Source organism: Sorghum bicolor, chromosome 5 (assembly GCF_000003195.3).
Source record: "Sorghum bicolor cultivar BTx623 chromosome 5, Sorghum_bicolor_NCBIv3, whole genome shotgun sequence".
Lineage (NCBI taxonomy): Eukaryota > Viridiplantae > Streptophyta > Magnoliopsida > Poales > Poaceae > Sorghum > Sorghum bicolor.
The window spans coordinates 63972164-63994723 of record NC_012874.2 but is presented as its reverse complement, the minus strand read 5'-3'; the positions used below and the strand labels follow the sequence as shown (position 1 = coordinate 63994723).

The following is a 22560-nucleotide window of genomic DNA, read 5'->3' as shown; positions in this document are numbered from 1 at the left end:
TCACACCACAAGTGCTGACATCTTCTTGAAAAGCACGCCTGACTCCTTGGCCCTCTTCCTCTTTTTCCCCTCTTCAGACTTCTTCACCACATCAGACACTCATGTACCATAACTTCATCGCTCAGAGGCACATCAAACATTCAGTTTTTTCTTTTGGTTGAGAAACATCAAACACTCCAGTACCGTCACTGCCAGTTCCTTATGTCACTAGCTTGCTAATCAGGCCCCCCTATAGTTTTATTAAGGCCTATGAGTGAAGGCCGATAACAAAAATGTGGAGAAGTCGACAAGCAGAAAAGGGGGAAATCGTCCCATGCCTGCCCCTGACCGCGCCGACCGTCAAGGTGGCCTCCGCCGAGGCGCCCATGGCCCACCGCGTCATGCTCTGGCTGCCGGACGACCAGGGCAGCAAGTGCTCTGCTGCGCGTAGCCCGGCAGCGCCACCGCGGCAGCGCCCACCCTCCACTGACTTCAGCACCATCGGCCACCGGCCTCCCAATGGGTTAATTTGCAGCTAACTAAGAAACTCCTAAACTTTCTTTTGTTTATCTTAAAATTTATCTGTCACTACTTTACCGAATTAAAAGCTCCTTAATAAATTAATGAATTTGCTGTGTGAGTAGTGACACTGAACGGTGAAGAATCCGATGAATGATTAGTAGCGTTCAGTAGTTACTACTGGAAAACAGGACTTCGCCAAGTGCCAAATCCCCACTTGGCGAAGATGACGGCAGGTGGCTTCTCCGTCCTCTTCGCCAAGTGGGACCCTGGCACTTGGCGAAGAAATGTTTTATTTTTTTTAAAAAATATTCTTCGCCAAGTGCCACGTGGCAGGCACTTGGCGAAGCCCCTGCCTTCGCCAAGTGCCAGCCACGTGGCACTTGGCGAAGTCCCTCAGCCCGTGGCTTTTACACTTGGCTTTCCCAGCTTCGCCAAGTGCCGCACTTGGCGAAGCTGGGAAATTTTATTTTTTTTAAAATGTCCGGGCTATTTCCGCGCAATCCGCTATTAGGACAGCGTATCCATCGACATGTACTCATCACATATATTTAAAACTAGACCACATTCAGAACCAATACACAAATTGGCACATCAATAATATTCTCATTCATCCATATCAAATGTGTACATATATAGTCATGTCACTAGCTTAAGATGCTTGCCATCAAGCCAACATACAAGCATGCATATAGCAGCTGAAAATAAAATCTAGCTAAGTCATCCAAAATTGATCCAACATTGATCAAAAAATATGACCATCATATAAGACCTTGTGTATTCTTCAACAAGCAGGTCCAATTTCACAATGCATTATATCCTCTCAAGCACAACAATCTGTAAATTTGAGAAATTACTACCATTAGTATAGTACTTGAAGGCTCAAGCAGTCAAGCATTCTAGCCTACTTCTCCCATGTTAGTCTGAACATTGACAATTGCACAAGAACACGGCTGCTGTCCTACAGTGCGACATACAATGATCTCATCTTTTCTAGAGGACCGCTAACAGAATAGAAAACATGTGAGTGCTTTATTATTGAACATAATGATAGCAAATGGGACAACAAAATAAGAAAAACTCCAACCTTTAAGGCATACTCCATTAAACACTTGGTCCACCATGCTGCTTCTTCTGAACTTCTCGCACGCAACTTGAAAACATTGGTCAACAGAGGGGAAAAAAATCTTACTATCACAAACCAAGCAGAGCAATACAAGTTGTCCAATGAAAAGAGCAAAACATCACTCATTACCTTTAGTTGATCATAATGAATATGTAAAAGTCCTGTCAAATAAATGATCATGAAAAAATTGGTTAAGATATTGTTTGCATAAACCTTATGTATAATTTGATAAACAAACAGAATAGGTCTAGGTCTTACACTCCTATGTATATTTTTTTTGTGCCATTGTCAGTTAGATATATATTTGGATCAGAGCACTGATTAGGAAATCCAATCGATGGATCATTGTTGCAGACAAAACTAAAATTATAATTCACTAATCCTGCTTTCATTGTGGCCAGACATAAACACAAATACCTAGCGTGCAGGCTGGGTATGGTGGATCACCTTGCTCCTTGGCCTAGATACAGCTTGCGATCATGGATCATGACCACGCACTGGACGAGGACGAACGGCGACGACGAGCGGATGGGGTCGAGCGCAGCCGGCGGGTGAAGCAGGGCCCGCGCCGCCGTTGAGGGAGCAGGGCCACCGCCGCCTCCATGGATCCCATCCGGGGCAGTGGTGAGCTCGCTCTCGAGAGCTGTGGCCTTGTTGCTGCTGTCGAGAGGGAAGGGCAGCGCGGACGGCGGCGGGCCGCGCGGGCAGCGGCGCGCAGACGGCGGTGCGCGCGGGCGGGCGAGCGGGGCCGACGCGGCGGAGTGCTGTCGCAGGCGTGCGAGCGGGTGGCGTGGCGCGGGCAGCGGCGTGCGCAGACGACGGCGCGCGGGCGAGCGAGCGGGGCTGGCGCGGCGGGGCGCTGCCACAGGCGCGCAAGCAGGCGGCCTGGCTGAGTGCGTGGGGTGGGGAGCGGCTGAGCGTTTTCTTTTTTTAACTGAAACACGCACTTCGCCGAGTGCCAGATCGGCGGCACTTGGCGAAGAGGGGGGTGGGGACGGCTTCGCCGAGTGCCAGATCGGCGGCACTCGGCGAAGAGGGCGCATGGGTCCGCTTACCTGTTCAAACGTACGTATACACTTCGCCAAGTGCCACGTGGCAGGCACTTGGCGAAGGGGTCTTCGGCAAGTACCGGTCACGTTGCACTCGGCGAAGAGGGAGAGGGAGCGTGGGCCGGCTGCGGCCTTTTGCATGGCACACCTCTTCGCCGAGTGCCACCTGGCCGGCACTCGGCGAAGGCCTCTTCGCCAAGTGCCACGTGTCTGGCACTCGGCGAAGCCTCCTCTTCGCCAAGTGCCAGACGGAGGCACTTGGCGAAGCCGACGGCAAGGGATGGGGATGGATGCCGTCAGGCTTCGCCGAGTGTCTTTCTTCGCCGAGTGCTTGGCACTTGGCGAAGAGGCCATTTCGCCAAGTGCGTTTCTTCGCCGAGTGCTTGGCACTTGGCGAAGCCTTCTTCGCCAAGTGCTGGCTTCGCCAAGAGCCAGGCACTTGGCGAAGCCTTCTTCACCAAGTACCCGATTTTTGACACTCGGCGAACTCTGGGGCATTTGGCGAAGCCTGGGTTTCCTGTAGTGTTAGGAGAGTTCAACACAAGATCACCAAGAGTTTTGCACCATTGCCATGGTGAAGCTATGCAGGTCCAAGCTTGCAGCTGTGTGTTCAATGCAAGGTCCAAGTATATACTGCAAATCAAAGCGGTTCTTTTTTTTTCTCGAAAGATGCTTTCATTGATAAGTTAGAGAATAATTCTTGTACAACATCCGGCACAAGGAGCGCCAGCACCTATCTTGCTTGAGCTCATCGAATTGAGGTCCCAGCCATCCCTGATTTGCATGACTAATTTGCATTTTGGAAGGAGTCAACTACAACATTCAGGCTAACCCCATGATGCAGCCCTTTATTCCCAGCATATCCCCATGCTCTTGTTTCATCATATATGCCCTCCACCCAGTGGCGGAGCTCGTCTACTTTGAAGCCTAGGGCCATTATCAAAACATGTATGCTACTCATATCGGGTTAAACTTTACCAATCTAATACCAATTAGATAACAAAATTATCTTATAAATACATAAATTTAGATGACATATGCCAATTTCATGTTTAAATCCACAACATAATAGATAGAAATATAAATAATGATAGTTTGGTTTGTCCCCGTCTTTGATATCTCATACGAGGCATAATGAAAGGATTTTAATGTCTTGGTTGCAACTATACAAAACAGGTGTCGTATTGTTGATGAAACCGTTAAAAGCCAAATATCAACACAACTGTTCAAGCAAGATACACATCCGAACAGCCAAAACATATAGCAGCAACCTGATTTCAGATCAGAGAGAACAAGAGAATGGATTTAAGAATGGGAATCAAAATTTACCACTCGACGGCCAGGTGGCCAATGCAGCTGCAGCCTGCAGCCAGGCCCTAGGCGCCTAGGCGGGCAGCCAAGCCAGTGTGCTACGACCACCAATCGCAGAACTCGGAGCCACGAACAGACCCTTGTGGCGGGTGAGTTGCCGGCTGGTGGCAGCTGCTTGCTAGGTTAATGGGCATCGGAGGGAGAGACAGCAGCACACGCCACATCGGAGGGAAGCTCAGGGGTTCTCTCCTCTCTTGGCTAGGCCTATGGGAAGAACAATTTGGCCCAATACCTAGAACCACTTCTAACTGGACCAGAAAATCACATATACTATAAGAGGTATCTTGGGCCACGCCTAGGGCCGCGGCCCTAGCGGCCCTAGGCCCATATCCGCCCCTGCCTCCACCATCTGCTGAATCTGCTTGCTTTCTTTCCTGAAGACCCTTCTATTTCTTTCACACACCACACTTCCCAAATAACAAGCATGATCAGCGATCTTAGCCCTTGCTTCGTAGCTGACGGTAGTGCGGTTATCATGTGGATGAACCATTCCTGGAGCGTCGTTCTCTGCCCCCAATTAACAGGCCACAGGCTCGGCGTTCTGAACCAGAATGCCACTCTTTCCCATATCGAATGGACCATCGGGCAGTCAACGAACAAATATAGCGCAATCTCTAGATTCCGCACACAGAGCTAATAGAAGTACTCGTTTGGCCATTGCCTAATATGGAGCCTGTCTGCTGTCCAAATCTTATTCTGTAGTTATAGCCAAAGGAAAAATCTGCACTTTGGTGACGCTTTCGTCCTCCACGCAAATTCAGTCGTAGCACAGACACTGACACCCTTAAATTGCAGGCTATACGCTGATTTGGCTGAGTATTGTCCGTTTGATGATTGTAGCCATGTTATTCGGTCTTCTTGCAGTGGTATGAGCTCTACATTTTCTGGCCTTCCCCAGAGATCCAAGAACTGGGTAATAACCTATTGATTCATGTTATGGTCGATGTCTCTGATCCATGTTTGTTCTACCAACGCATTAGCCACCGAGCGGTTTTTTCGCTTGCTATGCCTAAAAAGCTCTAGGAATAACTCCACTAGGTCATCACCGTTGAGCCAACTAGAGTTCTAGAAGCACGCTCGACGTCGATTTCCCAACTCCACTCTAGTCGCAGAGTTAAAGAGGCGTTGGTCTATATTGTGCACTGGGAGTTCTAGGCCCCTCCATGGCCGATCTTTGTCATCCCATTCAAACCAAAGCCATCGCAGCTACAGTGCTCTACTGAAGCATTCAAGGTCCTTGAAACCATTTGGAGTTGGTGTGCAAACTTTTGTCCATGCCACTTTGCACTTTCCACCAGTGAGCTGCCCATCCCCAGCCCAAAGGAAATGACGCCGAAGTTTGTCAAATTCCTTGAGGAACTTCTTTGGACTCTTAATGACAGTAACCAGATACACTAGTAATGAACTAAGCATGCACCTATCCTTTCTTCCTGCCACTGTGACCAATCTTCCTTGCTAGCGAGCCGTCTTGGACTTCGTGCGAACTTGAATGTATTGAAGGTGCACCAGACGAGTTCTCCCCAGAGTGAGAGGCAACCCTAAGTATCAGTAAGGGCCCAAATGAGGGAAGAGGGGGGGGGGGGGGGTTCCTCGTGCCAGGGTGTGAAACTCGGCAACAAACACTCATCATCAAAGTAAAACATGGAAGCAACAATAGCAACCAAACTTTAATTAGGATAGGTTCCGTCGCAATGTTTCTGTGGAGCCACAAAGGATCACCATGACTGATAAACCAAGTTTATTACAGCAATCCAAAAGCATCATTTATCCAATATATTAGGTTCAAACAAAGCAAGATTACCTAATGCCACGCGTGATTATCCGATAATTGCCTCTTCATATTTTCGTATATGCGAGTGCTACGGCCTGCCATGATTCTCAGAATAGTTTATTCTGTGTGTATTGATACATATGGAACCAAATATATGATTTCCACCCTTTCCTCCCTGGTAGTGCTTTAAAAATACTAGCAAAACATGCCCGTGCGTTGCAACGGGGTATAGAATTTATTATTTGATAATTGTACACTTTTTGTAATATTTAAATGAGTTTAGTCCAACCTTGAATCAAATAAATATAACTCCACTAAAACAAACAAAACTACCAAACAAATATCGGAAATCACGTTGAGAAGAAATAGAAAAAAAATCATGTCCCATAAAAAAAATCAGAAATCTTCGTGTATAGTGGAGGAAAAAGAGTAAAAAATAATATAAAAACATATATAGAAATTAAAAGAGGAAGAATATTACGTAAAGAAAGCATAAAAGCATCACATGAGGGAACAATTCCATCAAACAACACGTCAGATCAGTCCACTTTTATTGTCGTTCAGTGCAATCCAAAGCAAAACCAGCGGCGCAGTTAGTGGCAAAAGGCCACAGCCACAGCCGCCACATAATAATACAATTAATAGGTAACAGTTCTCAACATCCTTTCATCACAACATTTGTTTGAGACATACATGAACAAAGCACATGTAATTCCGTATGATTAAGAGGAAGTACCTTGTGGCCAGCGTTGATGCATCACGAGAGAAGGAACAACCAATGAGAGGGCGATCATCTCCAATCTCGCTACACTCCAGGACAAACTCCACAGCCTGCTTCACGACGAGTTCGGCCTCCGCCTCTAGGTCCTCATCGGAATCCTCGTGGCAGCACTTGTTCATCTCAATCCTGGCCTTGGCACGGGGCAGCGAGTACCGTGCAATATCGACACGCGCCTTGAGAAGCCCTGCGTGCCCTTGGTGAAGAAGGGGTATTGGATCTGCTCCTCCTCGCCGGTGCGTGCAGCGTGGTCGTCCTCCTGCGCGCGGAGGAGACGGTCGACCTGGCCATCGGCCTCGAGCCGGACCATGAGGGCTCGGAGGCGGTTGTGGCGCTCCATTTCGCGCTCGCCAAGGCGGCGGAGGCAGGCCCGCACGGCCATGGCGTAGGCGCGGCGCCGCTAGAGGAGCTCCTGCACCGATTGCTCGTGACGCTCCCACGCGGCGTGGTGGTCGTCGGAGACCTCGTAGTCGGCCTCGCCTCCGCCCCCGGCGGAGGAAGTGGCGGCGGCGGGACGGGGATGGGAGCGATTGGCGGGTGGACGGGGACGGGGAGCGGAGCCATGGGAGGAGTGGGGGTCGGGGGCCACAATTTTTTTTAAAAAAATTGCTTTTCCTCAATTTGGTAATATTGCAACGGAAGAAAAACATCAAATAACTCTAGAAAGTGATGACATAATGTTACATATCTATTTATATTTATCTTTTTTATAAAATTTAAAGTCCATAATTTATTTTATTGATAACCATAACATCTATGGTATTAGATAGTTAATATTTACAATAATACGTAGCTTAAAGACATATTTATTTAATAATAAAAATGATGGACGGTTTATTCGATTTTAGGCCTCCTGAACACCCGGGCTTTACCTCCGGCTTCCTGGGCCTAGGCCACGCAAGTGCGTTGGTGCATGCTGCCCCGCAGGCCCATTTAGCTATTGGCTTGATCCGAATCGTTGATTGCAATCTGACGGATGAGGACCCTCGTGCCGGGAATAAAATCCATCAGCCGCAGCTGTAAAAAACCCTAGCTTCACTTTCTCTTACTCCTTCTTTCTCAAGCCGCGTAGCTGACAAAGCAAAGCATACATGGGCAAAGAGCCAAGTTGAGGGCACCGCCAGCGGGAGCGAGCGCTGCTAGCTGACCTGCGCCGCCACCAGGCTGCTCGGCAGAGCTCACATGAAGCGTTGGCCGTGCGCGGCTTCGTCGAGCCGGACTGCAGTGGCGCTCAGGCGTCCAGGCATTCGCGAGCGGCGACCCCAAGCACCCTGGCACTACCGCGTGGCCCATGTCCCTATCAGCCGCACGCGCGGCTCCATGGAACCGCCCTGCAGCGGTGCTCAGGCTATGTTTGTGTTTCCCATAATTTATTTGTATATATAGTAAATAAAGAAAATTTTAATCTTGTACATAGTATGTTTGTGTTTCCTATGATGTGATGTGTGCTGTAAAAAATCTTGCTGCTTTTCTATTCGATTTAGAGCTCCTTTTCAATTTAATTTGGATCATTGGACGATTTTTCCTTTCGAGCGAGTTGGAGTCGGTCGATCTAGGGGAGAGGCCAGACGAAAATTAGTCCAGGCGAAAATTTTGGCTGAAATTTTGTCTCTTTAGTATTAGGTATAGATTTGGATTTGTATCGTATTGGATAGAAGGCATGAATCGTCTGATTTCGGACAGAATTCCTAGCAGACTAAAACTTTGATTTCCAAGGAGGATGGCGCGGACAGGCAGAAGAATAGGGTGGCAGACTGAAATTTTGGCTCTTTATAGATAGGTATAGATACACCATACATATACTTGTATGTATATAAATTAAACCCGGCCGTGTGTATGCGGACACACAGGCGTATCGTCCAGTGTATTTTATACGAGAAGTTTTGCTTGAGCTGTGTAATTAACAGTTGCGTGAACGGATCAGACAATATCTCAATATCACAATTAAATAAACGCTTTACAAAAACTAAATATACATGTAGTGATCGAGCAGCAAGGCAGACATTAATTGCAGGTTCGTTTGCCATTTGTTTTATGTGTACAAAGACAATTAAGCAAAACTGATCAAACAGAATCATGTGAAAAGATACACAACAGAGAAGTGAAAGAGAAAAAAAGATACACCTGTGTTTACTAGTAATCACATGCGATTATATAATTTTATACAAACACACGCACGCACGCACGTCGTTGTCCGCGCGGAACGCTAGCTGCGAACTGAAGGAGACAAGCACGTCGTACATAGCACTTGTAAAATTTCTATAAATAGATCGGACCTCCTCCTGCTTGTCCAAACCACGAAGACGCATACATAACACTTGCGACCACGCGCAGATCGGCTGGTCAGCGGTCACGGCAGCATCACGCCTTACGCGCAGATCGTGCACGGATCCATCGGACAAGTGGAGAGGATCGCGGTTCAAACTCTGTCATGCTGAGCCCTAGCCTGAAAGGCCAAGCATCTATCGTCGGCTGGTCAGCGGTCATGGCAGTATCACGCCTCACGCAGAGGCTGGAGGCGGAGCCGTGGAGCCATGGCGTCGAGTCGAGGCTACATACTGCAAAAGGGTTTGCTATTTAAGATCTGCATAATATTGCACTTGCAAGAATAATCTTGGCATTGATTGTTTTTTAAAAGCAATGGCAGGAGTTCTGCCTTTCAATTAAGGTAAGAAAAAGAGTTCATTTACAAGCAGCTCTTCTCCAAAAGGGAGTTAGGACCCAAGGAGCAGCAAAACACAATTGATTTGCCGAGTGGTCGCCGTCTAAAAATGCTTATGAACTATCTATATTATAATTTGACTTACTATATATGCTATTTAGTAATTGTATACTGGATTCTGAGCAATTTTTATGATAGTTTACTAAATCGTTAAATGGTTCTACCGGTTTAGATATAAAATTTTGATCTGGCATACCCTACATAAAAAATCCTAGATCCGCCACTGGCCACCGGCCTCCCAATGGGTTAATTTGTAACTAACTAAGAAACTCCTAAACTTTCTTTTGTTTATCTTAGAATTTATTTGTCACTACTTTACCAAATTAAAAGCTACTTAATAAATCAATGAATTTGCTGTGTGAGTAGTGACGCTGAACGGTGAAGAATCCGATGAATGATTATTAGCATTCAGTAGTCAGGTGAGTTCAACACAGCATCACCAGGAGTTTTGCACCATTGCCATGGTGAAGCTATGCAGGTGCAAGCTTCCAGCTATGTGTTCTCTTTTTTGATAACGGCATATATTATATATTAAGCAGCCATTTTACACAAAGGTCCTCTAAGGAAGACTGAATTACAACGAGGTCCAACGACCGGATAAGAACAACAGCTATGTCAGAGACGTTGACGACGACGGAATCGCCGGCGAGGGGCCGTAGAGGCACCGATGGCGCATATACCCAGATGGAAGATTGCGCCAAGCGTCAGTTGAAGGTGGGGCGACGGAGCCGGTGAGGAAGCGTGCGCCGAGCGACCAAAGGATAAGTTTGTTGCTGTCACCGGAGGTAGAGGATGAAGCTCCAAGTCGGGTCCCAGGTGGAGACGAAGTCGTCGCGCCAACACCGGATAAGGAGCTATCTGGATTGGTAGGATCAATGGCTGCAAAGTAGAGGTGGAGGCGAAGGCGAGATGTGGTGGATGCGGGTCGGAGGAGCACGGAACTGGGAGGCGACGCGAGGTAGGCGAGGTGGAGGTGGAGGAGGGGAGAGCCGTGCTGCAGAGGAGCGGATGTATTTTATTTAGACGTACCTATGTTGGAGCCTCGTCGGCGACGACAGGAGCTGCAGCAACGGCGACAGGAGTTGCAGCAGCAGCGACGGCGACGACGAAGGCGACCACCAGGGGAGAACCCATCGCAGAACTTCTAAAGGATGTATAGGAGGGTGGGGCCCCTTTCCCTGCCCGGTGCGGCGAGGATGCCGGAGCCGAGAGGGAAGGGGCCAGCGAACGGCGAGTACTGAGGCGGCGGTAGTGAGATTTGGAGCTGTCCGATGGGAGAGAGGAGGAAGAGAAGTTGGAAACGACTACTACTCAGAGCAGATACTACTCGCGAGTGCGAGCGAGGGCTCGAACACAGCTATGTGTTCAATGCAAGGTCCAAGTATATATTGCAAATTAGAGCGGTTCTTTTTTTCTTGAAAGATCGCTTTCACTAATAAGTTAGAGAATAATTCTTGTACAACATCCAGCACAAGGAGCGCCAACACCTATTTTGCTTGGAGCTCATCGAATTGAGGTCCTAGTGAAAGTTCTAATATGGCTAGATGGGTGAATAGCCTACAAAAATTAATCTACGAACTTAGTAGAGCAAGATGTTAGTAAATAACAAAGCGAAACTTTTACTCTAGCTCTAATAGGGTGTTTGCAAGCCTTCTATCCAACAATTCTCGTTGATATGATCACTAGGCACACAAGAGCTATGTCACTACAAGCTACACTAGTGAACTATGCTACACAAGGCAAGATTAGCAACTAAACTAGTTACACTACTTTGCGGTAAATAAATGGCGAGGAAGAGATATTTATACCGCCATGTAGGGGATGAACCAATCACCAATATATGAACAATCAAGCATCGGGAGAACGCCAATCGAACACAATTGAGACACCGATTTTCTCCCGAGGTTCACGTGCTTGTCGGTACGCTACGTCCCCGTTGTGTCGACCAACACTTGGTGGTTCGATGGCTATGAGGTGTAGCACAAACCTCGTCCTCACTAGGACACCGCAAGAACCTAGCCACAAGTGAGGTAACTCAATGACACGAGCAATCCACTAGAGTTATCTTTCGGCTCTCCACTGGGGAAAGCACAAACCCCTCACAATCACCAGGAGATGGCCACGAACAATCACCAACTCATGCCAATGCTCCTCCGTTGCTCCAAGTCATCTAGGTGGCGGCAACCACCATGAGTAACAAGAAAACCACAGTCAAATCGATCCCCAAGTGCCACTAGATGCAATCACTCAAGCAAATGCACTTGAAATCACTCCCAATCTCACAAAGATAGTTAATCTATGAAGGAGATGAGTGGGAGAGGTATTTGCTTAGGCTCACAAGGATGTCAAGTATGCTAGAATGCCAAGAGAGTGAGCCCCAAGCCGGCCAACAACTATTTATAAGCCCTTCAAACAAATAGAGTCGTTGGCTCTTTCACTGGACAAAACACAGGGCCACCGGACGCGCTGTAGGTGAGCCACCGGACGCTCGAACCCAGCGTCCGGTGCTCCAGATGACAGCACGTGTCAGCTCTTTGAATCTCGCGTGTCGATCTCTAACGGTCATATTTAAACTACCGAACGCGGTCAAGTAGGCACCGGACGCGTCCGAAACACACCGGACACGTACGTAGAGAGGTTGTCAAACGCGCGGGGTCACCGGACGCAACCACCGGACTCTCTCCTGAGCATCTGTGTTCTTAGTCAGAAACACTCGCAACTTTCTTGCTGATGTCAACCTTCACCGGATGCGCGAACAGTGTCTGGTCCGTGTCCGGTGCCGAATGTCCAATGCTCGCTGTTAACTTCACCAGAGACAGACAACACACCGGACGCGCAGGCACAGCGTCTGATGCCTACAGTCAGAGCGTCCAGTGAGTGTTTTTTAGTGAGAGACACTCCGGTGACTTCTCCAAACTTTCCATCGACGCAATAGAAAATATGCATTTCATTTTCTCAAAAGCACCGAATCCTGCCTCGCAAGCTCGACGGGAGGGAGAGAGGAACCTAAACTCCTCTCTACCCTTCAAACTCCACCTCCTTCTCAAAGTGTGCCAATACCATCATGTGTGTACCAACATGTGCAAGTGTGTTAGTATTTTCACAACCATTTTCTTCGAAGGAGTTAAGTTAGCTCACTAGGTTCTAAATGCATGCACATGAACAATGACACCTAGTGGCACTTGATAACCACTTAGCCAAAGAATTTCCCTCTTTATAGTACGACTATCTATCCTCAATGTGGTCACACCCTCTATGGTGTCTTGATCACAAAACTAAAACCCTAAGCAATACCTTTGCCTTGATCTCTATAGGGTTTTGTTTTTCTCTTTCTTCTTTTCCAAGTTGAGCACTTGATCATCTTGTGGTCATCACCATTATCACCTTGATCATCTCTTGCTCCATCACTTGACATGTACCAACCTCATTAAATCTACACACTTAGTATAGAGGTTAGTACTAGGGTTTCATCATTTATCCAAAACCAAACTAGGGCTTTCACCTAGCCATCTCTAATTTGCATATATAGACTAATTTACATTTTGGAAGGAGTCAACTACAACATTAACCGAAGGCAGGCCATTCAAGCTAACCCCATGATCATCAATCAGTGGCAGCACCAGTTGCAGCCCTTTATTCCCAGCGTATGCCCATGCTCTTGCTTCATCATATGTGCCCTCCACCATGTGCTGAATCTTCTTGCTTTCTTTCCTGAAGACCCTTCTATTCCTTTCACACACCACACTTCACAAATGACGAGCATGATCTGCGATCTTAGCCTTTGCTTCATAGCTGACGGTAGTGCGGTTATCATGTGGATAAACCATTCCTGGAGCGTCGTTCTCTACCCCAATTAATAGGCCACAAGATCCACATTCTGACCCAGATTGCCACTCTTTCCCATATTGAATGGACCACCGGGCAGTCAACAAACAAATGTAGCGCAGTCTCTATATTCTGCACACAGAGCTAACAAAAGTACTCGTTTGGCCATTAATTGCCTAATCTGGAGCCTGTCTGCTGTCCAAAGCTTGTTCTGTAGTAATAGCCAAAGGAAAAATCTGCATTTTGGCGACGCTTTCATCCTCCACGTAAATTCAATCGTAGCACAGACACCGACGCCCTTAAATTGCAGGCTATATATTGATTTGGCTGAGTATTGCCCGTTTGATGATTGTAGCCACGTTATTCGGTCTTCTTGAAGTGGTATGAGCTCTACATTTTCTAGCCTTCCTCAGAGATCCAAGAACGGGTAATAATCTGTGGATTCATGTTATGGTCAATGTCTTTGATCCATGTTTGTTCTGCCAACGCATCAACCACCGAGCGGTTTTTTCGCTTGCTACGCCTAAAAAGTTCTAGGAATAACTCCGATGGGGCATCACTGTTGAGCCAACTAGAGTTCTAGAAGCACGCCCGACATTGATTTCCCAACTCCACTATAGTCGTAGAGTTAAAGAGGCATTGGTCTACACTGTCCACTGGGAGTTCTCAGTTCCTCCATGGCCGATCTCTATCATCCCATTCAAACCAGAGCCATCACAGCCGCAGTGCTCTATGGAAGCATTCAAGGTCCTTGACACCAAGACCACCATCTAGAACTGGTGTGTAGACTTTTGTCCATGCCACTTTGCACTTGCCACCAGTGAGCTGCCTATCCCTATCCCAAAGGAAACAGCGCCGAAGTTTGTCAAATTCCTTGAGGAACTTCTTTGGAGTCTTAATGACAGTAACCAGATACACTGGTAATGAACTAAGCATGCACCTAATCCTCCTTCCTGCCAGTGTGACCAATCTTCCTTGCTAGCCACCCATTTTGGACTTCGCATGAACTTGAATATACTGAAGATGCACCAGTTGAGTTCTCCCTAGAGTGAGAGGCAACCCTAAGTATTGTATTGGGAAATTTGCTGTAACTCCCGTGAAATCCCTAAGGACTTCATCCATGTCTATTCCTCTACATCTAATCATGGCTACCGAGCTTTTGGCCATGTTGATCCTTAAACCAGTAGCCTCTCCAAAGGCTTGCATTACCTGCAATCCTCTCTTTTTGGATCTGTGAAAATCACAACATCATCTGCATATAAGGACAATTTAAGTCTAGCTTGGCATCCTTTGAGAGGTGATAGGAAGCTGTCTTCTGTTGCCAAGTCAAATATTCTATTGAGCACATCCATGGCCATGATGAAGAGATAGGACGACAATGGGTCGCCTGACGCAGGCCTCTCATATGTTTTATTTGCAGTCCTAGGCATCCATTGAGCAGCATAGAGGATGATGAGGTTCTGAGCAGCGCCGCTAGCCAATCTGTCCACCTCGTGTTGAAGCCTCTTTGCGCTAGCATTTTCAGGAGGTATTCCCATGACATAGTGTCAAAGGCCTTGTTGATGTCCAGTTTGATCAAACATGTCAGAGTATTTTCTATCTGTGGTGGTGCCAGGCTAAGCCGCATACATAATATAATTGTCCTGGATACACCGCTTCCGGATGAAGGTACTTTGAGCCGATGCAATCAAGCTGTCAGTGTACACAAACAACCTGATGGCTAACACCTTGGTGAAGAGTTTGGTGAAGGAGTGTATCAGATTGATTGGCCTAAAATCCTTTGGTTCTGTCGCAACCTCAACCTTCGGAATTAGTACCACCTGAGCACCATTGATGTATTCCAAGGCACCACAGTGATGGATCTAGATGTAGTGGAAGGCAGCTAGGATATCGAATTTAATGATAGTCTAGCAGGCCATGTAAAAGTTGCTTGTAAAGCCGTCTGACCCTAGCTAGAGCCTTCCCATTCGGTAAATAGCGAACTGCAATCTCCACTTCTTCTTCACAGAATGGTCTGTCAAGCTCTAGACCTGGTATTTGTTGCAATCTAGTCATAGCCAATCTGTTCCAATTGAATGTTCTGGAGCGCAGCACCTTAGTGCCCAAAATATCCAAGAAGTAATCATGTAGTTAAAAAAAAAGATGAAAACGGTCGAAAAACTCCTAAATTGTTTTCTACTTTTATATTTGAAATGCGAAAACGAAAATGGTAAATTCGCACACGAAAACGAACACGAACTTACGAAATATCGAGAATTCCGAAAACGAACCAATTCGAGCGGATTTATGTCGAACACGGCCGATATACGAAAACTCAGTATGGAATACCGACTCGTAATACCAAGTGCATTACAAAGTACATGCATGATCAATTTCAAGTGCATATAATAATTAAAAAGTGCATGATCCTTGGTCTTAGGAATTTAGTACAATAGCCCACATATAAATACAAGTCTAGAACAAGCAATTAATACATGTCTTCTTCCTCTACAACGAGGGGAGAGGTCTCACCGGTGAGCGGTGACGAGGTCTCCAGGATCAGCAGTGAGCAATCCCCTACAAAATCTCTCTCTTACACTCCAATGTAACCCCGATTTTAGGTGCTTTTGAGTATAAAGATCATCTGCCGCTGGTCGTACTGTGCATCCTCTCTATGATCTTTGTGTTTTTGAGTCCACCGGAGCCACCGGAGGCACACACTAAATAACACCTATCGAACAACTATGCTTGCTGCAGTTCCAACCAAGCGACAGCCGTCATATGATGTTGTGCTTCAATTAAGATGAGCCCTTCTCCTGCTGCCACAAGTGCAAGCACTTGTTCGACCTCACGCTCGTCAGCGACTATGATACCAGCAACATCGACGCCACCCTCATGATGATGATAGGCGCCCATAACCCATTGTGTGAGTGGTTGGCGCACCATGTTCTGGCAGGCGACGCATTGGGGAAGTGAAAGGATCTAGTAAGGGCCCAAAGGTTGAACGTGCCAGAGTGTGAAACTCAGCAACAAACACTCGTCACAAAGTAAAATATGGAAACTACAACAGCAACCAAACTTTAATTAGCGCACTCACAATGCAACTATGCAAGACTCTATCATAGAGTCCAAAACAATTAATTACATATTATTTATGGTATTTTGCTGATGTGACAGCATATTTATTGAAGAAAAATGTAGAAAAAATAAGACTCCAAGTCTTATTTAGGTCATCCGCAATGGTTATCAAATAGCTAGCTATAAGGAATTCTATTGGCTCTGAATAACGCTTTACAAATAGCTAGCTAGATGACGTATAAAAATAATAAAAAAGTAGCATTCTCATTGGCTATCGAGGAGAGAGATCAAATAGCTAGCGACTCATAAATAGCTAATCTAGCACAATCTTCTAGAAATAACTCTCTCACAATACTCTCCACAATAGCTAGCGACTTTCTAATAGCTAGCGACTTTCTAAGCTAGCTATTTGCAAATTGCTAATGAGAGCCAATAACATTCTTCTTAGAGATCAAATAGCTAGCGATTTGAACACCATTGCGGACGCCTTTAGACTCTAAGTCCACATTGTTCGAGATAATAAATAACTTTAGACTCTATGATAGAGTCTGTATTATGAGTGCCTTTAGGATAGGTTCCATAGCATTGTTTCTGTTGAGCCACGAAGGATCACCATATGACCGATAAACCAAGTTTATTACAGCAACCAAAAGCATCATTTATCCAATAAATTAGGTTCAAACAAAGCAAGCAGATTACCTAATGCCACGCATTATCAGAAAATTGCCTCTTCATATTTTCGTATATGCCAGTGCTACGGCATGCTATATGATCCTCACAATAGTTTATTCTGTGTGTATTGATACATATAGAACCAGATATATGATTGCCACCCTTCCCTTCCCTTCCCTTCCCTCCCCTGGTAGTGCTTTAAAAATATACACCATATTCTTGCATTGTATGTATATAAACCCCCGGCCGTGTGTGTATGCGGATACACAGGCGTATCGTGCAGTGTATTTTAATTATACGAGAAGATTTGCTTGAGCTGTGTAATTAACAGTTGTGTGAATGGATCGGACATATCTCAATATCAAAGTTAAATAAACGCTTTACAAAAACTAAAAATACATGTAGTGAGCAGATCGAAGGGCAGACAATAATTGCAGGTGCGTTTGCCATTTGTTTTATGTGTACGAAGACAAGCAAAACAGATCAAGCAGAATCATCTGAAAAGATACACTACGTACAACAGAGAAGTGAAAGAAAAAAAATTAAAAGATACACTTGTGTTTACTAGCTAGTAATCACATGCGATTATATAATTTTATATAAACACACGCACGCACGTCGTTGTCCCTGGCGGAACACGCTGCGAACTGAACGAGACAAGCACGTCGTCGTACACAATACACTGTAATAACGTTTCTTCTATTCTATAAATAGGACGCAGGGTCCTCCTGCTTGTCCAAACCACGAAGACGCACGCAGCCAGCCATCCATACATCCCTAGCTAGGGCGCCCGGCCTCTAGCTAGCTAGCTAGCTGCTCTCGATCTGTCCCTTGATCAGCCACCACCAGTCCACCACATGGGGAGCGCACCGCCGGCGGCCACCGTCCAGGAGATGAGGCGTGCGCAGCGCGCGGATGGGCCGGCCGCCGTGCTCGCCATCGGCACGGCGAACCCTCCGAGCATCATGCCCCAGGACGATTACCCCGACTACTACTTCCGCGTCACCAACAGCGAGCACCTCACGGACCTCAAGGCCAAGCTCAGCCGGATCTGCAACCACAACAAGTCCGGCATCAGGCAGCGCTACCTGCACCTCAACGAGGAGCTGCTGGCCGCCAACCCGGGCTTCATCGACCCCAAGCGGCCGTCCCTGGACGAGCGCGTGGAGATGGCCTCCGCCGCCGTCCCGGAGCTGGCCGCGAAAGCCGCCGCCAAGGCCATCGCGGAGTGGGGCCGCCCGGCCACCGACATCACCCACCTCATCTTCAGCACCTACTCCGGCGCGCGTGCCCCGAGCGGCGACCGCCGCCTGGCCTCCCTCCTGGGCCTCCGCCCCACGGTGTCCCGCACCATCCTCAGCCTCCACGGCTGCTACGGCGGGGGGAGGGCGCTCCAGCTCGCCAAGGAGCTCGCCGAGAACAACCGCGGCGCGCGCGTCCTCGTCGCCTGCTCTGAGCTCACGCTCATCGCCTTCTACGGGCCCGAGGGAGGCTGCGTCGACAACATCATCGGCCAGACCTTGTTCGGTGACGGCGCCGGCGCCGTCATCGTCGGCGCCGACCCCGTCGGCGCCCCTGCCGAGCGCCCGCTGTTCGAGATGGTGTTCGCGTCGCAGACCACGATACCGGAGACCGAGGACGCCATCTCCATGCAGTACAGCAAATGCGGCATGGAGTACCACCTCTCCAGCCGGGTGCCCCGCGTGCTGGGGTCCAACGTCGAACGCTGCCTTGTTGACACGTTCCGCACGCTCGGCGTCAGCGTCGCATGGAACGACCTTTTCTGGGCGATCCATCCCGGCGGCCGTGCCATCCTGGACAACATCGAGGAAGTGCTCCGTCTGGAGGACGGGAAACTGGCGGCGAGTCGCCATGTGCTCAGCGAGTTTGGCAACATGAGTGGCACCACGGTGATCTTCGTGCTCGATGAGTTGCGCCGCCGTCGGGCAGCAGCGGCCAAGCAGGGAGGGCAAGCGCCGGAGTGGGGAGTGATGATGGCTTTTGGACCGGGAATCACAGTTGAGACCATGGTGCTCCACGCCCCAAGCAACCTGGAACTGGAGGGAAATTGACAATTCAAACATCGACCAAAAAGACTATAACTTCTATATACGGAATTAATACAAAGCATGATATAAACTATAAACCCGCCATAGAAGTTGCCCTAGTAAAATGAGCTCCTTGTGGCTAATTCATGGACCATAAGGCGGTGCGTAAAATTTGTTCCTTAATTGCAAGTGTGTTATATTGTATTTGTGCCTATATAATATGACATTAAAAAGAAAAAAAAATTATCGGTTCATCATCACTTTCTTCCCTAACTGTCCATTCGTCACTCCCACCTCTTTTTTTCATCCCTCAATCCGATTCCTCTTGAGCAAAACCTGCACTATAGAGCTTGCCCTAGCTAAAATAAGGTCAATATCTCATGTTTGTTAGTGATCACGGTTGTTAGCGAGATCTCATGTTTGTTAGTGATCTGTATATCTCTTGTAATCAACTTGTTGTACAAGTCTAAGGGCACTATATTAACATGTACCGAGTACCAGATGAGGTATCTCGTTCCAGTATATTTTACATGATCTCTTGAACCGAGAACCATCAGTAATAGACGAATCCCCCCATCACTGCCGATCTCACTGGGGCTGTGTTTTAAGAAGTCCTCGTGTATGGTGGTCAGTGCATTCACCGATGCAGATTGGGTAGGTTGTACTGATGATAGAAGATCAACATGGGGTTTTGCGGTGTTTTTGGATCCTAATTTAGTTTCGTGGAGTGCCAGAAAACAGTTGACAGACTCTAGGTCAAGCATAGAGGCTGAGTATAAAGCATTGGCTAATGTCACTGTAGAAGTTATGTGGGTTCAGAAGTTGCTTACTAAGTTAAAAATTCCACATTCAAAAGTAGAAAGGTTATGGTGCAACAACATTGGGGCTACGTATTTATCGTAGAATCCAGTGTTTCATGCAAGGACTAAGCACATTGATATAGTTTTCCATTTTGTCAGAGAAAGGGTGGCACAAAAGCTGTTAGACATTTGGTTCATAAGTTCAAATAACCAAGTAGCGGATGGTTTCACTATGTCGGTTCATCCCAATGTCGGTTCTCGCCTTTGAGATAAAATTGCTCTTCTTTCTCCTGGTCTTGCACCAACATTTAGTGAGTTTGGGAATGCAATTTTAGTAGATAAGAATGACAATTCTCATCCTACTAACGGGGCGTCTAGTACCTTGATTGCATCTGATACTGCAGGATCAAGTTTGGAAGAAAATAATGAAGAAACAGTGTCAAACTCTCATGATCTCATGTGTTTGGGAAGCCTAGAGACCAGCGACGCGAGTCCCAGAGGTGATTCAGGTGGGAACTTTCCCCTAGCGTCGTCTATGCCATGACAGGGATCGTCTTTAGGATCAGCGATTGAAGTGGAGGTCAGTGATCCTATATAGGCATCATCCACTGTCCCAAGCCCGAGATCCTCTACACCGTCGCCTGAAGCCACCTCTGACGAATCCGCTTCTAGGCTACCATAGACTGATCCCACGACAGGTTCCCAGACGAAGATCACCTTGGTGGATCCTCTATGGAGGAGATACATGCTACCTTTGTTGAGGCTCCTATGACAGCTCCATCACCAAAACATCTCTGGCCCTCCAAACGTCTACAGCATGGCATCACAAAACGGAAGGTGCACTCAGATGGCACAGTTTGATGGTGTATGGCAAGTGGTGTTGAACCAGGAGAACCAGCTTCTGTTAATGAGGCATTTGCTGATCAAAATTGGGTTTCTACCATGGACAGTGAGTATTTTGCGTTGATGAAAAATCAAACCTAGCGTTTCGTACTGCCTCCATAAGGTAAAAATGTGATCGGTTGCAAGTGGGTATATAAGATCAAGTGACATGCTGATGGCACAATTGATCGATATAAAGCTTGTTTGGTTGCCAAGGGCTACAAGCAAAGGTATGGGCTTGACTATGAAGACACCTTTAGTCCTGTGGTGAAGGCTGGCACTATTCGGCTCATCCTTTCAGTGGTTGTGCCAAGGGGTTGGTCCCTATGATAGCTTGATGTTTAGAATGTGTTCCTCCACGGTGTGCTTGAGGAGGAGGTATATATGCATCAACCACCTGGATACAGAGATAAGAACAGGCCTGAGTTTGTTTGTAGGCTTGATAAAGCTCTTTATGGGCTCAAACAAGCACAACGAGCATGGTATGCATGACTTTGTAGTAAGTTTGTTCAGTTGGGCTTCACACCTTCTAAAGCTGATATGTCGCTATTCTACTACAACAAAGGACACATAGTCATGTTTGTTCTGGTTTATGTAGATGACATAATAGTTGCAAGCTCATCCCATGAAGCAACATCAGCTCTACTAAAGGATCTAGAGAAGGAATTTGCACTCAAAGATCTGGGAGATCTTCATTACTTCCTCGAGATGGAGGTGAAGAGGACAGAGTAAGGCCTAGTTGTGTCACAGCAGCGGTATGCAGCAGATGTACTAAAGAGAATAGGGATGAATAAGAGTAAAGCGATTGATACACCTTTGTATGTATCAGAAAAGCTAAGTGTGAATGATGGTTCTCCTCTCGGCCTTGAAGCTGCATTAAACTATAGGAGTGTTGTCGGTGCTTTACAATACTTGACTCTCACTCGACCTGATCTTTCTTATGCAGTTAACCAGGTGTGTCAGTATCTGCATGCACCAAGCATAGTTCATCGGAGTGCAGTCAAGAGGATCCTGAGATATGTGCAGGGTACTATCTCACTGGGGCTATGTTTTAAGAAGTCCTCCTATATGGTGGTTAGTGCATTCAGTGATGTAGATGGGGCAGGTTGTACTGATGATAGAAGATCAACAAGGGGTTTTGTGGTGTTTTTGGATCCTAATTTAGTTTTGTGGAGTGCTAGAAAATAGTTGACAGTCTCTAGGTCAAGCATAGAGGTTGAGTATAAAGCATTAGCTAATGCCACTTCAGAAGTTATGTGGGTTCAGAAGTTGCTTACTAAGTTAAAAATTCCACATTCAAAAGTAGCAAGGTTATGGTGCAACAACATTGGGGCTACATATTTATCGTAGAATCCAGTGTTTAATGCAAGGACTAAGCACATTGATATAGTTTTCCATTTTCTCAGAGAAAGGGTGGCACAAAAGCTGTTAGACATTCGGTTCATAAGTTCAAATGACCAAGTAGCGGATGGTTTCACTAAACCGATCAGCACTGCCAAGATGAAACAGTTTAGGTTCAATCTAAACCTTGTAGGAGGTTGAGATTGAGGAGGAGTGTTAGAAGATAGAGTTAGTTGAGTCACCTGAAAGGTCCTAATATGGCTAGAGGGGGGGTGAATAGCCTATTTAAAAATTCTACAAACTCACTAGAGCAAGAGGTTAGTAAATAACAAAGCAAAGCTTTTTGCTCTAGCTCTAACGGGGTGTTTGCAAGCCACCTATCCAACAATTCTAGTTGATATAATTACTAGGCACACAAGAGCTATGTCACTACTTACACTAGAAAGATACCTAAAGTTTCTATACAAGTAAGTAAGCTACTCTAGTTTGCGGGAATGTAAAAGAGATGATTTGAACTTTATACCGCCGCGAAGAGGGGATGAACCAATAAATAATACGAAGTCCAAACACCGGGAGAAATCCAATGAACAATCACAATAGAGACACACAATTTTTCTCCC

The 22560-nt window shown here is 46.8% G+C and overlaps 1 protein-coding gene and 1 long non-coding RNA gene across 2 annotated transcripts; one reads left to right on the top strand and one right to left on the bottom strand.

Annotated features, from left to right (window-relative positions):
• Positions 1077-1654, bottom strand: LOC110435272. The gene is made up of 2 exons (XR_002452907.1): positions 1586-1654; positions 1077-1335 (listed from the first exon to the last, which is right to left on the bottom strand). It is a non-coding gene; the product is annotated as an uncharacterized LOC110435272 (long non-coding RNA).
• On the top strand, positions 17598-19177 carry LOC8062655 (bisdemethoxycurcumin synthase). Its single transcript, XM_002450962.2, has one exon. The coding sequence runs from the start codon at positions 17727-17729 to the stop codon at positions 18939-18941; it is 1215 nt and encodes a 404-aa protein (XP_002451007.1). The 5' UTR covers positions 17598-17726; the 3' UTR covers positions 18942-19177.

Excerpts from the sequence above, each read along its gene's own strand:
- LOC8062655 (XM_002450962.2), top strand. The coding sequence starts at position 17,727 with ATGGGGAGCGCACCGCCGGCGGCCACCGTCCAGGAGATGAGGCGTGCG.